This window comes from Lichenostomus cassidix, chromosome 5, assembly GCF_008360975.1.
Source record: "Lichenostomus cassidix isolate B80296 chromosome 5, HeHo_3.0, whole genome shotgun sequence".
Taxonomy (NCBI): domain Eukaryota; kingdom Metazoa; phylum Chordata; class Aves; order Passeriformes; family Meliphagidae; genus Lichenostomus; species Lichenostomus cassidix.
The window spans coordinates 38764578-38785010 of record NC_139486.1 but is presented as its reverse complement, the minus strand read 5'-3'; the positions used below and the strand labels follow the sequence as shown (position 1 = coordinate 38785010).

Genomic DNA, 20433 nt, shown 5'->3' with positions numbered 1-20433 from the left:
CATTTAAACTGGTGTGTTGAAATGTGTTGCTCCCTCTCTGGTTTGATTTTGTTCATATAAATAACACTGGGAGCCCTTTTTACTGCTGCTGCTGTTTTAATTTTGCTGATCTCTCTGCATCAGACATCTTCTCTCATTATTTTCTGAGCAGTCAGGTTAGTTGTACAATAAGTCTGAGATGGGCATTGAGCCTGAGAGCTCATCTGTCATACCCTAATAGTCAGTGTTCTTATTTTAATCTAAAGGGAAGGGGGAAGCCATGTAAACTTGAATGAGTAAGGATTTGAGCCCTACACGTGGCAAGAAACTGATCTCTTGTTGACAGTTGCTGACGCTTGCTACATTAGAATTAGGGCAGAAATGGGTTTTGTTCTTCTCTGTAACTGTTCATTTCAGTAGCACTGTTTGTAAAGTTGTTGAAATTACTTTCCTTACACTCTGATTATTTTGTGACGCTGATTCATGGCACCTGTTGCTGAAAGCACGTGTCAGTAAAAGTCAGTTTTTAGGGTTGATGGGAACTCATTTTGGCTTAGTGCCTTAGCTGTAGTACATGCTTCCTTAAGCTTTGGTGAGGTTATATTCCACATGCTTTTTTGGCTAAAATAGTGGTTTGGTCTTGAAAGTGTTTATCTAAATATAAGTACAACCTTGGATTGTGTATTAGCAATGAGATTTGCTACAGAACTCTTTTTTTTTTCTCTGGGGGGAGGTTTGTTTGTTTGGTTTTGTTTGGTTGTGATTTTTTGTTTGTGTGTTTTGTGGTTTTGCATTTTTAAGTAAAAGTGTGTATACACCCAACATAGATTTTTCTGTTTTTTAACTTGTCCTTATCTCCACAGAAATTACTGTAGTTATAGAGAGAGCCTGATTTACAATGGCGGATGACAGTGAGTGGATGAAACTGCCCATTGATCAGAAGTGTGAACACAAGGTAGGAAACCTTGGTTTTGGATTTGGCTTGCTGTGTATCTCTGCTTGTGATGATTTTGTAGTGCTTTTCTATCTAAATACATCCTAGTCAGGTAATCTTGATAGCTGCATGGTGTGGGTATTAACAGATCTGAAACTGCATCACCTCTATCCAACCTAGGGTCTGAATAACCTTTATTAAGGAGATTTTAGTAGTGTTATATGGTGTAAGCTTATGCACGGAAAGATCAGTACACTCATTCACATGGAGAAATTACTCATCTGTTGCTGAAACTATTGTTGGACTCCCACCTTCTCATTGGTGGTTGCTAGAACTTAAACAGATCAGTGGGGAAGACTGGTGTCTCTTTATCCAGATCATTCTTGGCAGGAAAAGACCAAGTATTTTGTCCTGTCTATATGTTACTCATATAGACACTGAAGAGAAATCTGCAGGTGCCAGCTTACTGAGTGTACTTTCAAATATGATTGAAGAGCTTTGTGAGATTGGTGAGTTAAGGTTGTACTAGCACAACATCGAAATGTCCAATTTCTGCTTTCAGCTATGGAAAGCCAGATTAAACGGTTATGAAGAAGCCCTTAAGCTCTTCCAGAAGATAGATGATGAAAAGAGTCCTGAATGGTCCAAGTATCTTGGATTGATAAAGAAATTTGTGACTGACTCCAATGCAGTGGCTCAGCTGAAAGGACTGGAAGCAGCACTTGCTTATATTGAAAATGCTCACGTAGCTGGGAAGTAAGTAGCCTTTTCTTGCTGCTCTAGGGCTGTTAGGACAGCTTAATGTGCCTCTCTGAGGCTCCAGCTAAATGTAAATTGTCCAGTGGCCACTAACAATTCTGGTCTCTATTGTTAAGAGTAGAACTTGTTTTCTAATCCAGAGGACTTGCCGAATGGCAGGCTTTCCTTGTGGATGGCCTCCTTGTGCATATGAATTTGTCACAAATTGCTTACAGTGTTCTAAAAAACTATTGTAGGCAGTAGTGAAAATTTCTGAAATGGCTAAAAGAAATGAATCAGTAATATGGTGGTGTAAGTGCTGTGAACTGGAATCTCTGTTCTTGTTTGATTTAAACAGTCTTATCTGTACAGGGAGCCTGTTTTCCAGGGGGATATTTGTGAAATTTGTACAGGAGATAAAATGTAGGTATGTTTATGTGAAGTTGCATCCAGCATAACCATTATGAATCTTCATACCTGCCGATTTCTTCACCAGATGTTTTTTAGTACTTCTCTGTTGTCTAGCCCATGAAATAGGCCATGCTCCTGAGGGTGAAATAAAACAGCACGTATCAGGCTAGATTAGTGCTTTGATCTACTGACTTTGCAACCTGATTAGGTGAATAAAAGTCTTACTCAAAAATCAAAAAAAAATAAACCCAAAGCTTTGTTTAAAAAACTAACAACCTTGCACACTCCTTGATTTAAAGGTGTTGTAAATTATTCAGTTTTTCTGAAGCTTGGAAGTATATGTGAAATACTGTGCTGGGATTATGTATTGGTACAGTTAACATATTGCAACATATACAATTCCAGGACATGGCATTTATTTGTGCACCTCAACTAGAGTACGTTAATATATCTTCAGAATGTCTACTATTCACTGGCGTAGTCTGGTATTAGAATCGTGTTAACTGTGATCTGTGTTCTTTTAATTAAACTAGATGTTGAAGTCATCCCTTACAAAAGGTTGTTACCTTCAAGGTTAGCTTAGGATATAGTCCCTTTTATGTGAAGACTTACTGGGTTTTAATCTGGTTTCAGTGTTGTGTGTGTTTCTTTCTGTGGGTAACAATGTAGAACACTTAATTCATGTAAATGTTCCAAAAGTAATACTCTCTCATCTTTCAGGACAACAGGAGAAGTAGCATCTGGAGTGGTAAATAAAGTGTTCAATCAGCCAAAAGCCAGAGCAAAAGAGCTGGGTCTAGATATATGTCTAATGTATATAGAAATTGAGAAAGGAGAGGCAATACAAGAAGAATTATTAAAGGGTCTGGACAACAAAAACCCGAAAATCATAGTAGCATGTATAGAGACACTGAGGAGAGCACTAAGGTAAGCTTTTAATTCCTGATGGGTTTTTTGGGGTTTTCTTCTTTGCTTTTTCCTTTTTCCTCACCCCAGCAATATGTGGAGTCTAATTTTATTGCTTAAGTCTTTAGCAGGCCCTTGTTATTGCTGAGTAGAATGCATCTTTCCTGAACTGTTTTTTGGTTTTTTTTCTTCACGACAACAGTTGACAACATCATGGGATTTGTTAGATGTGAGTGTTGTCTGTGTTGTACAAGCCTCATCTGGATCTCTTTCATTCATGGTAACTGTTTACCAAACTTCCGTTTTCCCATCCTCTGAAGGAAGGGCAAGATTAGTGTGTCTTGTTCCACACTGTGAAGTTTGTCTTTTGAATATCTGAAATAAACTCACTGATGTGAAAACTAAAATGTAGTTGGTACACTTCTTTTGTTTTTTTTAAACCACTGTTTTGCCCACTGATGTGAGCACGTTTAATTGGGTACACAGTGTGTGTTTTTGTAAGAAAGGGAAAAAAAAACCCACAAGGTCATTGCACAGTAAGCTTTTATTGTCCATATAATAATTCCTTTACTAAAAGGAGAGCTGCTAGTGCTCCCTAAAAATCAAATCCCATTTAAGATGATGTGGTAGGCTTTAGTATTAGATTAGTTTTTGGTTCCACATCAAGTGTGTTGGCCACCTTTGAGTGAAAAATACTGGGGCTTTATGAAATTCTTATACTTGGTGTATTTATAATTTACTGGTCATTAGGGTTTTTTTTAAAGGAAACAGATAATTTTGGAATTAATGGATGGACTAGTACTTTCTGAGTAAAGTAGCTCATGTGAAAACTGTAGAATGTATGAGAAGAGGGCCTTATGCAACATTCTTTCAGAGAACTTGCTGAGGCATACGTAGAGATGATCCTTGTCAAACTAATTGTTTCAGGCTTCTGTAATGTCAAAATAAAGCATTGGGCTTAACATATTACCTATGCTTCTGCTAAGTAAAACTACTGCCCTATATTTATAAGGCTATATGAATATATTTTAGCTATTTTAAATTGCCATATCTAGTTAAATGTGCTTTTAACAGTGCAGTGTAATTAGGAACCTGCATAACCTTCCACAATATCTTTCAACTAAGTACTTCTATAAAATGTGCCACATCTGGTTTTTTCTTATGCAGTTTATTATCTTTGTGATGTTAAGATCAAATACTCTCTTGGAGCCCTCATGTCTTAAACTCCATCTTCTGCCTCTGAGCTGTGTTGCTTACTTAAAATTATCAAGGCTTTGTGCATTGAGAACAGAATTTGTCTTGTGTTGTACCTAGGTGTGCAGCTTGAATGCATTACTAGTTTAGTTTCTAGTATTTTCTTGTGCTATGGTTTCTGTTCTTTCTTGTATTGTTACTTAAATTAGATTACATGAATTAGATAAGAAAAAGTTTGCATAAGCACTTTTCCCAATATGCTCTCTTTTTGAGTCAGGATAAAAAAATTAAAGTCTTGGGCAACTCATTTGTTCACTTATTTAAATTGTGTTACTTCCAAGACCTCTTTTGAAGGTTTTAATACTTAGTATTTTTAAAATTTGGTGTGGCTATAAAATGATGTGCACTAGAATTTCTGTGAAGTGAAACATGTAGATTTAAGTTCTTGAGCAGCCTTTTTTGCTAATTTTTTTTTGGTAGAACTTGAATTGGAGGGAACCATAAGAAATAGTGTGATTGGTCGAAAGATTAATTCAGAATTAAGAAATGTTTCTGAATCAGAAAAATATTGCTTTTGAGGTGATTTATATATGATGCCTTAATACTTATAGTAGTTAAATTTACTGTGAATTTGAAAAGAAAGTTCTTGTGTTCTCATTCCTCAGTGATTGAAACAGGAAGTTTTGTGTTTTAAGTGCAACAGCGTGTAGAATCTTCTGTCAAGGAAGGGTGATTGGCTGGGGAAACTTGTTTTATGTGTCCTTTCAGTGGCACATATTTCAACACATGTGTTTTCTGCAAAGATGACCCAAGCTCACTATAATTATCTGGTCTAACAAGTGGAAAAGTGACTAATGCTTTTACTGCAGTTTGTCTGCAAGGGTAGACAAAGGAGATTCTATTCTGAATTAAAAAAAAAAAAAAATAGGTCATACAAATTTTGGTCTAAAGACAACTTCTTTCTTCCTTCTCTCTTTTCCCCCTTGGCAAGGGAGCTGATTTAAGTACTAGATTGGATTAAGTTATTTGAAGTCATTTGAGAGGCCTGATTTTGTGATTCCAAGCTGGGTGTGGAGGTTAATTTTGATAGGGTATATATTCCTTAAATTTTACAGTAGCATCACAAAATAATATCTATCATAATGGTTTGTGTAAATGACAAAATCACTAGATGTGCACTTGAAGACGTTCATGGACTGTTTTTTTAAAAAAGTTATTATTTATGGATCACTCCCTGGTTCCTGGAAACTGATGCTACTCTGTGTGTTAAACTTTCAGTGAATTTGGTTCAAAGATAATCTCACTGAAGCCAATCATCAAAGTATTGCCAAAACTTTTTGAGTCTCGAGAAAAGGCTGTTCGAGATGAAGCCAAGCTCCTTGCTGTGGAGATCTACCGTTGGATAAGGGATGCTTTGAGACCTCCATTGCAGAACATAAATTCTGTTCAGGTATGGAGGAAGTAGTTCTGTATCCAAAGCATTTGATAAAACACTTTGATGCTCATTCTCCCTCATTCTGTGGTGTTGGGCATTCTTAAAGTCAATGCTGGAATGTAATTGTTTTGCTTCGTATAACTTTACCCAAAATGTTGGTCACTCTTTGTCATTTGTAAGGAAATAATAAGAATGTTTAGTTGCTGTGAACATAACATGAAGTTGTGGGGTGAAGTGTCATATTGAAACTGAGGATGGGGATTGAGCAGTAGAATGTGGTAGAATGGTTGCCTTTATAAAAGACCCCTGCACTGAAAGTCTTCAAGTCAACCACTTTCATTCTCAGTTTTCTTTTTTCCTGAAATTCTTTCCTCTGTGTATTCCTTCATACTTTTTCTGGTGATGCTCAGGATGTGACTTTTTCCTTTCAGGAAGTGGCATTGCAGTATGATAGATTGATAAAGTTTCAAAATGACAAAATATTCTATTATGCATCCTTTCCTCCTACCCACTTGAGTTAATTGTGTTCAGGTGGAAAACAGTAGCTTGCTTTAAAAGGGCATGGTTAAAAAAACCCAAACTGTTTCATCAAGTGTAGCTCAGCGTGTTTGTTTCATCTTTGTTTTTAGTGTGTAATAATAGCATGGCTGTGAAGAAAAGCTTCCTTCATGCTCAGCCATTTTTGATTCAAAGTGTCTACAGAGGGGCCACACCATTCTGACTGTTCTACAGTTTGTTGTTACATAAATGCTTTGCAATAATAATACTCTGTTCTGTGGATATACTTAGTCAAAGACTTCTGAGCAGTGAATGTGAAGTCACTCCTTTAGTGCAGAAAAAAAGAACTTGAAAGGTAGTACTATCTTGGCTGTGAAATGGGAAAACTGTAACGGGTTTCTTGTCTTGGAGTCTGTGCATAATGTCTCTGATAAAATGATTCTTTTCCCTTTTTTGCAGCTAAAAGAACTGGAAGAAGAATGGATCAAAGTGTCATCAGCTGCTCCTAAGCAGACTAGATTCCTGCGTTCCCAACAGGAGCTGAAAGCAAAATTTGAGCAGCAGCAAGGAGTTGGAGGAGATGCAGATGGAGGTAAACTATTTAATCTCTGAACTTCATTGGCAGTTATATTACTTGTATATAGTTTGTGAAGGAATGCATTAAATTGTAAGGGAGCTCTTACTCAAGCTGGTGCAAAACGTGGAGTGCACTACACATGAAGAAAATGTGTCTGAGGCAGAAATTTTACACAGAAGTGTATCTGTCTTTTGAAATAGCAAAATCACAACTGCTGATAGCACTTTCTAAACAATGAGCCTCTAGTCAAAATTTTGTGTCACTCTGCTTATATGTTTCTCTTTGCTGGTTGCAGGAGATGATGATGAGGAAGAGGCAGTACCACAAGTAGATGCGTATGAGTTACTTGAAGCTGTAGAAATTCTTTCCAAGCTTCCCAAAGACTTCTATGAGAAAATAGTAAGCATAAATTTAAATACTAGCTGTTAATTCTGCATGTAGCTGATGAGTCTGAAGACTTAGGGGTATTCTGCATTGTGTGCTTTAGTGCTGCGTGGATAATAACAAACTAGTGCTAATAAAATAAAGACTATCACAAGTAAGTCTTAAAGTTGGATTAGCAGTAAGAAAGCTGTAATTTTAAAGGTCTGAGGTGTGTCCTGGGAAAGGACTGTATTTCTTATTTCATTGCAATTACTGATGTTGAACTATAGGGAGACCTTGGTTTTCTCAGGATGGAATTAAGGTTTTTAATCTATGGTTTGTGGCAAGTATGCTTCTCTAGAACTGTTTATATTTATAGATTAATGTAAATTATTTGCTCTGCAGGAAGCAAAAAAGTGGCAAGAAAGGAAAGAAGCTCTAGAGGCTGTTGAAGTGCTAGTGAAAAATCCCAAGTTGGAATCAGGAGACTATGCAGACTTGGTGAAAGTGCTCAAAAAGGTAATAAATAAAACCCAGAGTGCCCATATAGTTTAATATTTTTTTTATTTTATTTGTATAATAGTTTAAAAGTTATGGTTTATATAATACTCATGAGTAGAAAATTTCTAGCTTGAGCTGTGGTGGAATTAACTCAATCCGTGGCCTACTGACTGTTGTAAGAAATTCTTCTGTGTCTCTGGAGCTTGGATTTCCAGACTTTAACATGGTTTGCTTTTTCTCTTCAGGTTGTTGGAAAGGATACAAATGTTATGTTAGTTGCTTTGGCTGCCAAATGCCTTGCTGGACTAGCTACAGGCCTCCGAAAGAAATTTGGACAGTATGCAGGGCATGTAAGTAAGAGTAAAAGTATGTACATTTTTTTTCTGATTTTATTGATGCTGGACACCTTTTTCTTTTTTTATTTTTCCTTTTTTTTTTCCTGTCAAGCCTTGGTATTTATCAAAGGTATTCTTTGTACAATTAAGAATGCTTACCTATCCCTTAAAAGAGCAAGCATTGAAATGCCTGCTGAGGTCTTTGCAGATTAAGTTTTAAATGACCTTTTTTTTCATATTCAGCACCATGAAACTTTCTGTTACAATATAAATCCTTTGTACTAAGAAAATCAAATTGCTCTGCCATGAAATGAACTTTATTTACATTACCTCATCCTAGAGAAACCCCCACAGGAATGCATTTGTAGGCCACAGTGGAAAAAACAGCATCTAAATCAGAGTTCTACTTAGCGCCTCCACGGTGTATGTTTTATGTTGGTTGGGTTTTTGGAATGTTGGGGGATGGTAGGTGGTGGGTGTTCTGCTTCTTTGTTGCCTGGGTTTTGTGGAGGTTTTTGTCTGCTTTCAATAGCCGAAACTTTTGAGATTTTTGGTACCAAAATGTTCTGATGATCCAGTTTAGTGCTATTTGTTCTCCTTTGATGCTCTTCTCTTACCAACGGCTAATACCAGAGGATACAGAGAAGCTTAACCAGTATCTGGAATCAAAGGGACCTTTTAAAATAAGCTGCAGTTCTCACTTGTTTCTCAAGCTTGTGTTACTGTTCTTTAAGCTGCTCAATCAAATTTTTCATGTGATAAGCAATGGGATTAGAGACAGAGAACTGATGTGCCTGGCTGCCGGTAGTGTTGTCTCTGATTTGGAAAGTTGCTGAATCTCACTGCTTCAGAAACATTCAAGTCTCCTGAACTCTGAACAGCAGTTTGGACAGTCAGTTTCATTCTGAAAGCTGTCTGTAGTTATTAAAAGCTTTCTTGCATCTGTTTTATAGTTGATTTCTAAAGGTTAACCCTTGTAGCTACAGAGTTAGTGTTGAAAAAGCCAAGCTTCTAAAATAAGGGTGTAGCTCTGCGGTTGCCAAGCAAATGACGTTGAGATGAAGACTTTTTCAGTACTGTAATGGCAGCTCTGAATTGCATAATCCCGGTACTTATTTTAGCAGTTCACTTGATTAGTGTACTGGTTTTATTTACTTGTAAGGAAGATGTAGACTTCTCCTGAGAGTGGGAATTGAAGTGTTATAAAACAGAATTGTTGATGGAATTGTGTGATTATAAACTCTTATTAGTTAAATATAGGACTGCAATGTTAGTCTGCAGTCTGTGTTCTAATAAGAGTGATGAAATAATGCATAGAACCATAGTACTCACTGTAATTGAGTACATGTGTGCCAGCTTCACCTCTGACTGTACTTGTAGCCCTGGACTAATTTTTCTTCTCTCCCTCTCATATGGAATATGGCTTCTAACTTCTACATTAAAAAATACTCATTCTGACTGTCAGCATTTTCTAAAACAGAGGCTTAATTATTTTAAATATCTCCTCCTTATGACTTCATTCTGTGTAGGGTGTAGGGGTGTCTAGCACTTCCAGTAGCATGTATGATCTTTCTGGTGCCATCTGTATTATCTGAATTTTTTTTGAGTGCTGAAGTCTGAGAACAGGAAATTTAGAGGTTGCAGCCCAAAAAAAGGATACCACGTGAGCCTAGGTCATGGTGTGTCACAAGGGGTTGAGATGACATAGGTCAGCTTCTGAGTAGAAGGCAAATCTATTTTGTGTTAGGCAAGAAACTTATAACTTCTGACTACTTCCAAACTATGAACTGTTGTTTATGAAAATCTTGAAAATAGCCTGCTTTCCACAGTTAGGATCTGCATGTTTCTGGCTCACTGACAAAAGTAGTTACAGAGAGCATACTAAAATGGACCGGCTCATATTACTGGCACATGAGAATGTCTGCCGTGTAGGGGTTTCTTTTTGTATTTTAGGGTTTTTTTCCTTGAATATTTTATTTGTTTTTTCAGCAGTGACTGACTGAGCACCTAGTCTAGGTAGAAATTGCTGTCAGATTCCAGTATGGCATAGTTTACTGTCAGATGTGCTTTTTCAAGGTGATAGATCTGAAAAATATTCCTGCAGAGAGGATTACAGTTGCTTTAGAATCAAGATCTTGTCAGCTGTGGATCAGGACCTCTTAATGAGCTGTGCTTAGTGTTGATCAGAAAGCTGGGAACGAGGGGACAGGTTAAATGCCTTCTTGGATTCTTAGAATACAAGAGCACAGCGCTCTTTATGGCGTGAAATTGATTATCTCCTTTCTATTGCTCTGTATTCCAGAGTGTTAATCTGTAATTATGTGAATTTATGTGTCTGCATTTTGTTACTAAATTATTCAAAAATCTGTATTTGTCAAGAGTGACTGGAATGAATTTAATATCAGAGATCAACAAGAATCAAGTAGTTCCAACTGCTGTTGTGTACCTCTGGAGGGGTACAGCTGGGATGTTTGAATTACCTGCTTCTCTGCAAAGTACCAGGGAGCAGACTATCAGGCTTTCCAGTTATATTAGTGAAGAGGAGGTTGACATCCTTGTTCCCTTTTCCATAGGTTGTTCCAACAATCCTGGAGAAATTCAAAGAGAAGAAGCCCCAGGTAGTGCAGGCACTACAGGAGGCCATTGATGCAATCTTTCTTACAGTAAGTAAAGAGTGAAAATTTCCCCACTGTCTGAGAATTGTCTTTAATTTTGATTTCCTTTTCTCTTTACTGAAATAATGACTTTTTTTATTCAACACTGTAGACCACATTGCAGAACATAAGTGAAGATATTTTGGCAGTCATGGACAACAAAAACCCAACAATTAAGCAACAAACATCCCTTTTCATTGCAAGAAGCTTCCGACACTGCACACCTTCTACTCTGCCAAAAAGCCTGTTAAAACCTTTCTGTGCTGCACTTCTCAAGGTAAAGCAGAAAGAGTTGGTACTTGTCTGGCATTGACTTGAGGACTGTTGTGAAGCCTTTGATTGTTTGGGGAAAAAGACCCAAAGGCAGTGCAGAGACCAGAGAGTTATTGTGTGTTGTGTAGCCCACAGCGTCAGTTTTGACTGATGTCAAACTTGAAGGCGACTGTCAGGGGAAAAATTTAGTTTCCTTTTTCTTAGCTTTTTTGAAGCTGTAGGCTCACTAAGTTTATAATAAATTAAGACAATGACTTAAACTCTTAAACTCCCAGACACTGCCACTTGCTTCTTGCACACGTCTCTAATAAGTTTTTGTTGGAATGCTACCATTTACTATGAATAGAAGAACAGCTATCATTGATTCGTACACAGCAGTGACACTAGAGCATTTATCAGTGTAAATTATAGCAATGAATACTTTTTTCTTGTTGCAAAATATCCCTGGCTTAAAAAATGGAGATTTGAACAAGATTGCAGAACTTTAAACTCCTTACAAACTTTCATGATGTTTTATGCATGAATGATTAACATCTTCCTGTGTGAAAGGCACAAAGATGAGAAAATGGCTGTATCTGAGAAAAAGTAGACTTGTTCAGTACATAGGAAAACAGAAGTGAGAAACAACCTTTTTCTTTCTGTGGAATGTTAAGGACTATTCTGTAGTAGATCTAGATTTTAATTAAAGGGAGGGGATTTATACAGAAGATATTTAGAAATGAGCCACAAATCACATGACATAAGGTATCTTTTTCTGCAGCATATCAATGATTCCGCTCCTGAAGTAAGAGATGCTGGATTTGAAGCATTAGGCACTGCCTTGAAAGTAGCTGGAGAGAAAGCAGTGAATCCCTTTCTAGCAGATGTAGACAAACTAAAGCTTGATCGGGTGAGTATTGTTATAAATGTTGTAAAAAAAGCTCCATTTATCCATTTGAGATGCATCTTAGGCTAGAGAAGATGAAAGAGGATGCTTTAGCCCAGTTAATTTCAGCACAGATTTTTGAAGATGTATTTTTTACTTAAATGTTACTGATGTTGCAGTGTTATCAAGTTGGTTTTTTTTTATTTGTACTACCTAAAATGCATTAATATACTAACATAGCCAGCACTTTTTCATTCTTACATAAAGTATCTGGCTGTATTATCTGTGAGGTGGGTTGTGAGATTAAGTTGTGGTTTTGGTTGGTTGTATATGGGGTTTTGTTTGATTTTTAACACTTTCTCTGTTGTCTGAAACAAGCTTTTCGGTCAAAACAGTATGGTTTAATTCTGTATTACTATATAGAATTTGGTATTAAAGACTTACTTTCCAACAACAAATTTGTTACACTTTTGCATAAGCTGACAGGTATGTTGACTAAATTAAGATTTAATAATTTAAGGTGCTCAGACTTAGTCATTAGAGCATCTGTAAGTATCAGTAGGATGTCAATGTTTTCTTTTTATATAATTGCATTTCATTTTCAACTAGGAAAATCATTTTGGCAATTCAGTGACGGCTGATGCTGCTGACTGGTTAACCTTACTATTGTTAGGAACACAGGATAACAAAATTTTGTGAAGTGAACAACTTAAACTCTTCACATTTTTTCCAGAGTAGTCAAGTTTGTGCCACTGCTGGTAAAGGGACACTGTACATCCAATTGTGGTAGCTAAATAGCTTATTTCCACCCCCTCCTTTTTTTTTATTCTCCTACTGCTTGACAGATTAAAGAGTGTGCTGAAAAGGTAGAATTGGTTTATGGTAAAAAAACCGGAGGAGGAGCAGCTGAGAAAAAAGAAGGCAAGCTTATTGCTGGAAAGACCACTGCTCTTCCAGGGCCTGGGGGAGATAAAGAAGCAAAAGATGCAGCAAGCAAACCAGGATCACTGAAAAAAGCATCTGCTGTGAAGGTAAGAGATTGTTGGACAAGCAGTTGTTTCTGATTGCATCAAATAGTTACTTAATGCAGGTCAAAAGTGGCCTGTTGAACGTCTCCCTCCACTGAGCTATCAGTGTCCTTTTGCAGGAGTAGGTGAGCCTAACAGCAAAAGGAATCTGGGACTTCCTGGGAATGTACTTGATGAAATCTCAGTTTTTAATGATACCAACTGTCTTGTCACTTATGTCTTAATACCAGGTTTTGATTTTGAAATAGTGATAAAAAACTGGAGGCATTCAGAGGAGGCTCAGATGTCATAACATTGATAAAGTGCTCTGTGATAAAGTAATACTTGTCAGAAGTCAAGATTTCTTATAACTAGCAAGGTTATTAATTAAGTATTGAGTATTTTTGAGCATTGTTTTTAGTTTGTTTCTTTGTTTATTTTTAAATAATTTTAACTACTAGCCTGTATTTATTGATTATTATGCTTTAGATTTTAAAAATTAACTGCAGTAAGTGGTCTTGGTAATATGCTACTGAGTTCTTCAGGTTGGGTACCTGGAAGTAAATAGTAGAATAGATGAAATTTTTGAAATCTGTTGGTACTCAGGTAACCTGAGAAAGAGACACTAGTCACAAGTTTACTGTCTAATCAGTATCCATTGGAAAAAATATAGATGAATTCATTATTTCCTGAACTTTCACAAATACTTACATTCTTTCCTTTTTCATCTTTCATTGTCTTGGGCATGCCTGTTGTTTTGTGAAACCAGCAGTCTAAAAACAATATATTAATTAAATAAGCTCTAGCAGAAAACTATCTCTGCCTGCAATTGTTATGCTATTGAAGAGATGCGCATCTCTTTGACATTAGAATATAGAAGTGTGGAAAAATAGCAGTTATTTTGATATGAGTTAGACATTTCTTTGATCTTGGCTAACTTGTCCATTAACCTTCTAGGCTGGGGTCCCACCAAAGAAAGGCAAACCAGCAGCAGCTGCAGGCACAGGAGGTGCTGGGGCTAAAGGCAAGAAGGGTCCTGAGACCAAAGAAATATTTGAGTCAGAGCTCTCTGTGAGTATCCTGCTATTTTGTGAAATACAGAGTCCTGTGTGATTGCAGCTTTGGTTAATCAGTTCTTTGGGCACCACAAAATTTTTCACTGAGGTTGTTTTTATTAGGAGAAAGGAAAGCAATATGTATACATTTATAACTGGTGAAATGGGTCTTTAGTAAATACACCTGTCCTTCAGGCTGTTGTTGGCACCAGGCCATGTAAGACAGAAAGCAATAAATCATGCTTATACCCTTATAACAGGGTATATTGTTCTCTCTGAAGTAGGAAAATATGAAAAAAGTAATTATATGACTACTTCATATGTAATTTAGGACACATGATTTGCTGAAGGAGCCTGGTGTTAAAAGCCTGAGAATACATTATTCTGGAGTTTACAATAAAATCTGAAGTGAAATAAAGTAATAATTTAACTAATGCAAATCTACTGTTCATATTAATCACATTTCAAAAAAATTACTTATTTCTGCATGTTAGCAGAATATCTACCAACTTTCTTGGTAGGGAATCAGGTAAAGTCGGGTATCTGTAGGTCAAACAGCAACAAAAAAACCTATTAAAGCTTTGCTATATCTATCTGCAAGTTTTTTGGACTGTCAATCCAAACCATAGTTATATTTGGAGTATTTATTAGAATGAATAATTTCCATTATGTATCCAGTTTATATCTCTAGTAATACAGTAGAAAATGAGAATAGAGTTCCTGAAGGTGATACAGACACCTGTGAAACAAGGGAAGTTTTTAACACTAAATAGTTATAATTTTCCCTTTTGCTAGAATGGAGACAGAAGGTAGGTGTTCTCCCATCTGCCCTCATCAGCTGCTGATTTGTTGTTGTCACTGTTTATTCAGACTTGATACAAAATTACCTTGCAAATTTTAGGTTACCTCTGCTTGATTCTGTAAGCACATAGCTGGTATTCAGGATAATTTTTGACTGTCTGCACAATTTCTCATATTTTTCAGGGATTACCTTTCTCTTGCATTACAATTTAGCAGCTTTTTAAACCCGTAAGACCCCTAAACTATAATCCATTCTAAAATCTTTCAGTTTACAACAGAACCCTTTTCATATTTTGTAAATGCACCGCAGTAAAAGGGTCAGTCCAGCATATTGCCTGTTCTTAAGGTTGCTGCCCTCCTCTGAAGGGACATAGTGGAGCATTAACTTTTTTCTGTTTTGTCTGCAGATAGAAGTATGTGAAGAGAAAGCTGCTGCTGTCCTTCCAGCATCTTGTATCCAGCAGTTGGACAGTGGTAACTGGAAAGAGAGGCTTGCCTGCATGGAGGAGTTTCAGAAGGTATGTTTGTTACAGTTGATAAGAGAGGCAGTAGGGAAGGAGAAAACAAGTAATAAATTCTTCAGCTCTTTAGGCCTGATAAGTCTCCTGAAAGACATACTAGTAGTAGTTGTACATCAGCACTTCAGGTGGATTAAGCAGTACTTGAAAAACCAAATGGCTTATATGGTTTAAATTCGGTAACAACAGTGGAGTAAGTATTTTACCTTAACGTAGGTAGTTGTGCTTTTGTCAAAAATACGTGTGTTTTGATAGAGGATAATTAGAGGTTTTCTTAAAAAAAAATTGTGTTTAGAGGCTTATATAATACTGGCAGTCTTCACAGCTGGTGGAAAGTGCTTCATGTAGTCACAAACAAAAAAAGCATCACATGTCACTCAAATGGTATCTATCAAAAGACCTGAGAGAGTTCACATTCAAAAAAGCTTCAACTGTAGATGTACAGGTAGTTCATACCACTACACCATTACAGTCATTATTGAGTTTTTAATATTTTAATGGGAAGAGACTAACTTCAGTTAGGAAATGGTGACTGGTGGCATTGAAATGCTGCTGCAGAAGGTTGCTTTAGTTAAATGTTGCCATTTCAGTTGAATGAATAAGCCTAATAATAGCTGTACCCCAGTAATTTAGGTCATGTTCAAGCTTAATTTCTGCTCTGTAGTTAGCATTCCAACGCAAAAGCTGTATAATATATTTCATCTTAAAAAACAAAAGCAGCTTTTTGAAGGGCAGGTAGGTAGTTTCTTTTTAGTTAAATGTTAAATTCCCAGGGTTGGAATGGCCAATAGTGATTGTCAAGGACATTTGTTAACATTAAAGGAGTAGTGATGTAAATGATGTAGGTTAAATGTTTGCTCAGTACCTCAGGCTCCTTGTAAAAGTGGCTCTTCAGGTGAATTGTTATGCTGAGAATTTCTGGAGCTTTATTCAGTATTAAGAAAATACTTAGAGCTTCTGTTGGAGTTTTACATAACTTGTGAACGACTGGCTAACTTAATGTTTGTCCTTTAGGCTGTTGAGCTTATGGAGAGAAGTGAAATGCCTTGTCAAGCTCTAGTAAGAATGTTGGCCAAGAAACCTGGTTGGAAGGAAACAAATTTTCAGGTAATACATTATCCTTCAGTAACTAAACAGTCCATTTTTTGTTAATGTAAAGTAGTTGCCAGCTAAAAGGCTGTAAATACATATGTCACCGGTGAGAGTCCTAGCACTGTGGCCACAGTTCTGTCTGTAATCAGTGAGAATATAAACTCTGGAATTGGATTTTATTACTATTGACATTGGAGACTTAAATGTCATCTAAGATATCTAAAGATTGTCTGTAAATGTATGTGCATACATGTGTGTGTATATGTAAGCATGTGTGTATATCCAAGTTCTAAAAGTAGATAATAGCACCTGAGTATTATTGACTGTGTATGTTTGCACATATAATAATATGTATTGGTGTGCATACAATTTTTGTGTATAATCACACAATATATATAGGTGTATGTAGAATATCTGTGTGCATATTTCTACATATTCAAATGTGTTTGTATGTATATATACAAGTACAGATTTTTTTTTGGTATGTTTGTGTTTACCTACAAATACATATAATTCTTACGTGTGTCTTTAGATACATTGAATAAGAAAAATTAGCCTAACATACACAAAGACATGAGTAACTTTCTTGCTGTTACGGACATTGCAGGTGATGCAAATGAAACTGCATATAGTTGCATTGATTGCACAGAAGGGAAACTTCTCCAAAACTTCAGCACAGGTTGTGCTGGATGGTCTTGTAGACAAGGTTGGTGATGTGAAATGTGGAAGTAACGCAAAAGAGGCCATGACAGCAATAGCAGAAGCGTGTCAGTTGCCATGGACTGCTGAGCAGGTGAGCAAGCAGCAAAAGTATTCTTTCAGTAGGTAAAATCAGAAATAATACATGGGGTGTCCTTTCAGTCTGAGGAGTCAATCCCAAATCTTTTTCTCTGTTGCATGAAAGTGATTTGTTTGCTCTCAAGATGCTTCCTGAGACAGAAGTTAAATATATGTTCCTCTAAAATTAAAAATGGAATCATAGGATGGCTTGAGTTGAAAGAGACCTTAAAGATCATCTAGGTTTTTCCCCTCTGCCATAGGCAGGGATACCTTCTACTAGACCAGATTGCTCAAAGCCCTATCCAACTTGGCATTGAACATTTCCAGGGATGGGCATACACAACTCCTCTTTCAGTTTTAACCCAATTCCTCTTTGTACTACCATTGCATGCCCTTGTCAAAAGTTTTCTTGGAGGCCTTCTTCAAGTACTGAAAGACCCCAATATACCACCCTGCAGCCTTATCCAGGCTGAAAAATTCCAATTCTGTCAGCCTTTCCTCATAGGAGAGGTGCTCCATCCTTTTAATCATCGTGGTGGCTCTGCTCTGTACTCACTCCAACAGGTCTCTGGCCTTCCTGTGCTGGAGACCCCAGAGCTGGATATGGCACTGCATGTGGGGTTTCGCCAGAGCAGAACAGAAGGGCAGAATCCCCTCCCTGGCCCTGCTGGCCACACTGCTTTTGGTGCAGCCCAGGACACAGTTGGCTTTCTGGGCTGTGAGTGCTCATTGCCAGGTCATGTCCAGCCTCTCTTCCAGCAGCACTACTAAGTCTTCCTTGGAAGGTCTCGATGCTCTCTCTCATGCACTCTCTCCGTTTATCCCCCAGTCTGTGGTTGATACTGGGAGTTGCCTCAACCCAGGTGCAGCACCTTGCACATGGCTTGCTGAACCTTGAGAGGCTCCCCTGGGCTCACTTCCAGGGTTTGTCCAAGTCCCTCTGGATGGCATCCTGTCCTTCAGGTGTGTCAAATGCACCACTCAGCTTGGTTCATCTCAATCTCACCCTCAGGATGCCCTCAATTCTTCTGTCTGTCTTTTATGACATTAAAGGGCACTGGTCCTAGTACAGACCTCTGAGGTGCACTGCTTGTCTGATGTCCATCAGGACACTGAGCCATTGAGCACTACCCTCGGATATGATTGTTCCACCAATTCCTTATCCACAAGAGTTCAGCAGTGAAATCTGTGCCTCTCTAATCTAGAGAGAAGGGTGTTTTGGGGGGGCCTCTTCAAAGGCCTTACAGAAGTCCAGATATATGGTATCTGCAGCTGCACTGATGTAGTTGCTCTACCATAGAAGGCCATGAGGTTGGTCAGGGAGGACTTGCCCTTGGGGAAACCATGCTGGCTGTCTCAGTCACCTCTGTGTCTTTTCACGTACTTAGCACAGCTTCTAGGAGGATGTGTTTTCATGATCTTCTGAGGCACAGTAATAATGAGTAATTGATCAGTGCTTTTTTAACACTGCCAGAGAAGGTACAAATCCATAATAAAGGTGTCTCTGGCTGCCTTTAAGTACTTCAGGAACTTCTGGTTTGGTTCAGTTCCAGTTGTATTCTGCTACAGTGACACAACTGTTTTTTCCCCTTATGTTACCCCAGTTTTTTCTGTTCACTTGCCCTGTGTTTTTTGCAGGTGTCTTCACTTTTTTATTACAGTGCTTTGTCACCTGATTTGCCACTTCAAGTTCACACTTAACTCTCTTCTGTTCCAGGTTGTGGCTATGGCTTTCTCTCAGAAGAATCCTAAAAACCAGTCAGAAACTTTGAACTGGCTTTCAAATGCAATTAAAGAGTTCGGCTTTTCTGGGTAAGTCTTTTAAGTAAATTGTTAAGAGAAACTTGAACAAAATCTTAGCTCTAGATTAGAAATATTTTCATTCATCTGAACTCCAGTTCCTTAAACTCTGGTGCTAGCTGTGCTCTTCTAGCTCTTAACTATGTAACTGTGAAAGTATCTGGCATTACTAGTATGATAAGATGTGATTACACTGCTAGCTGCTTTATTCATCACTCGACCTTTTCTGAAGAGCATTTGTCTTAAGGTACTTCCAGGTTTAGGCTGAGCACAGAAGTGTGGTATTGCATGTCTGTTATACTCCTTCTGCTTGGGTGCACCTGCACTCAGGTTTTATAGTTTAAAAGAAAAACACAGCAACTGAATCTGACAGCCTACAGAAGAGTACATACCATCATGCCTACTGATCTCTGTGGGAGACATTTTGAGGTTGGTAACAGGTGGATGAAGTTTTAGCCAACAAAACAGCCGTTGTTATAACTGGCACTGGGAGGATAAGAAATGGATTCTCCATCACAGCCAGAGATAGCATTCCTTAAGTTTTAATCACTAGTCTTTTAACTAAATATGGTCAAGCATATGTAATAATCCTGAGAAAAAAATTTCTAAGCAGGGAAGACTTCAAATATCACTTTGACTACTTGTGCAGTTACTATGCCTGTCTTAAGGTATTTTGTGTGTTTTATGTGGATAGTGACATTAAGTCAGGGAAATAAACTGTTATTTGATAAATTCCCCCAAAAAATGTGTATTTACAGCATGGTAGTGTATGTAGATATGTTACTAGGACCGCAGTGTTTGAAGCCACACAGATAATATAGAAGACTCAAGAATTTCAACGTTCCTTTATTTCTCTTGTAAATTTCCTTTTGAAAATTGTGCTTTTTCTGGAAGATCTCGAGAATGACTAACACAAAAAGACCCACCACAACAATAACATACCTTGACCTTTATTGTGTAGTCATGTTTCAGGTGCTTCAAATGATTCTAGATTCATTCCTCAATATTTCAGTCCTAGCAGTCACATGGGGTAGGCTTTGATATAAATTGTTTACCAGTTGATTTTCACAGTAGGCTATATTCTCCAAATGGGTCACTTTCAGTAGTCATTTAAGTAGCTACTATCTACACTGTTCCTGTGATATTTTATATGTGTACATATCTTCTGCATGTAAGTTAGTTGTGTAAATCTGTGTAGGGGTATCTTTTTTCTTTACCATATTGTGATGATTTTGTTTGTTGGTTCTGTTCCCTGTGTTGTGTTTTATTTATGGGAGACATCTTTTTTCTACAGATTGAATGTCAAAGCTTTCATCAGTAATGTGAAGACAGCTCTTGCTGCAACTAACCCTGTGAGTAAATTTAGAATCTTAATCCTGAATTGTTATCAGTCCTTAATTTGAAGACTGAGTACTTTTGTCCTCTTTCTGGCAGGCTGTGAGGACTTCTGCCATTACATTGCTGGGAGTAATGTATCTTTATGTGGGACCTTCTCTGCGAATGTTTTTTGAGGATGAGAAGCCAGCCCTTCTCTCCCAGATAGATGCAGAATTTGAAAAGGTATGAAGTGTAGTAGCTCTCTTGCTACCAAGTATCACTAAAGCTACTTTGAAACTTCAGTAGCTGGAGACTGTATTAATAGTGGTCTAAACCTTGGTTTTGTAATTGAACCAGGATTTTTAAGATTGTGCACAAACACTGCAAACTCATTATGTGT

At 37.5% G+C, this 20433-nt stretch overlaps 1 protein-coding gene across 11 annotated transcripts in view; it reads left to right on the top strand.

Moving 5' to 3' along the window:
- Positions 1–20433, top strand: part of CKAP5 (cytoskeleton associated protein 5) — a 51387-nt gene that overhangs the window by 9137 nt on the left and 21817 nt on the right. For all 11 annotated transcript variants that reach the window (XM_085062508.1, XM_085062512.1, XM_085062511.1 and 8 more), the window contains exons 2-20: positions 843–934; positions 1476–1669; positions 2783–2989; positions 5441–5612; positions 6555–6687; positions 6968–7071; positions 7441–7554; positions 7782–7886; positions 10445–10534; positions 10638–10802; positions 11559–11687; positions 12509–12694; positions 13628–13741; positions 14934–15044; positions 16059–16151; positions 16744–16929; positions 18634–18728; positions 20011–20068; positions 20151–20276. In XM_085062508.1, coding sequence (XP_084918634.1) covers positions 878–934; positions 1476–1669; positions 2783–2989; positions 5441–5612; positions 6555–6687; positions 6968–7071; positions 7441–7554; positions 7782–7886; positions 10445–10534; positions 10638–10802; positions 11559–11687; positions 12509–12694; positions 13628–13741; positions 14934–15044; positions 16059–16151; positions 16744–16929; positions 18634–18728; positions 20011–20068; positions 20151–20276 — 2439 coding nt within the window. In that variant the 5' untranslated portion in view covers positions 843–877. The remainder of the gene's footprint in view (positions 1–842; positions 935–1475; positions 1670–2782; positions 2990–5440; positions 5613–6554; positions 6688–6967; positions 7072–7440; positions 7555–7781; positions 7887–10444; positions 10535–10637; positions 10803–11558; positions 11688–12508; positions 12695–13627; positions 13742–14933; positions 15045–16058; positions 16152–16743; positions 16930–18633; positions 18729–20010; positions 20069–20150; positions 20277–20433) is intronic.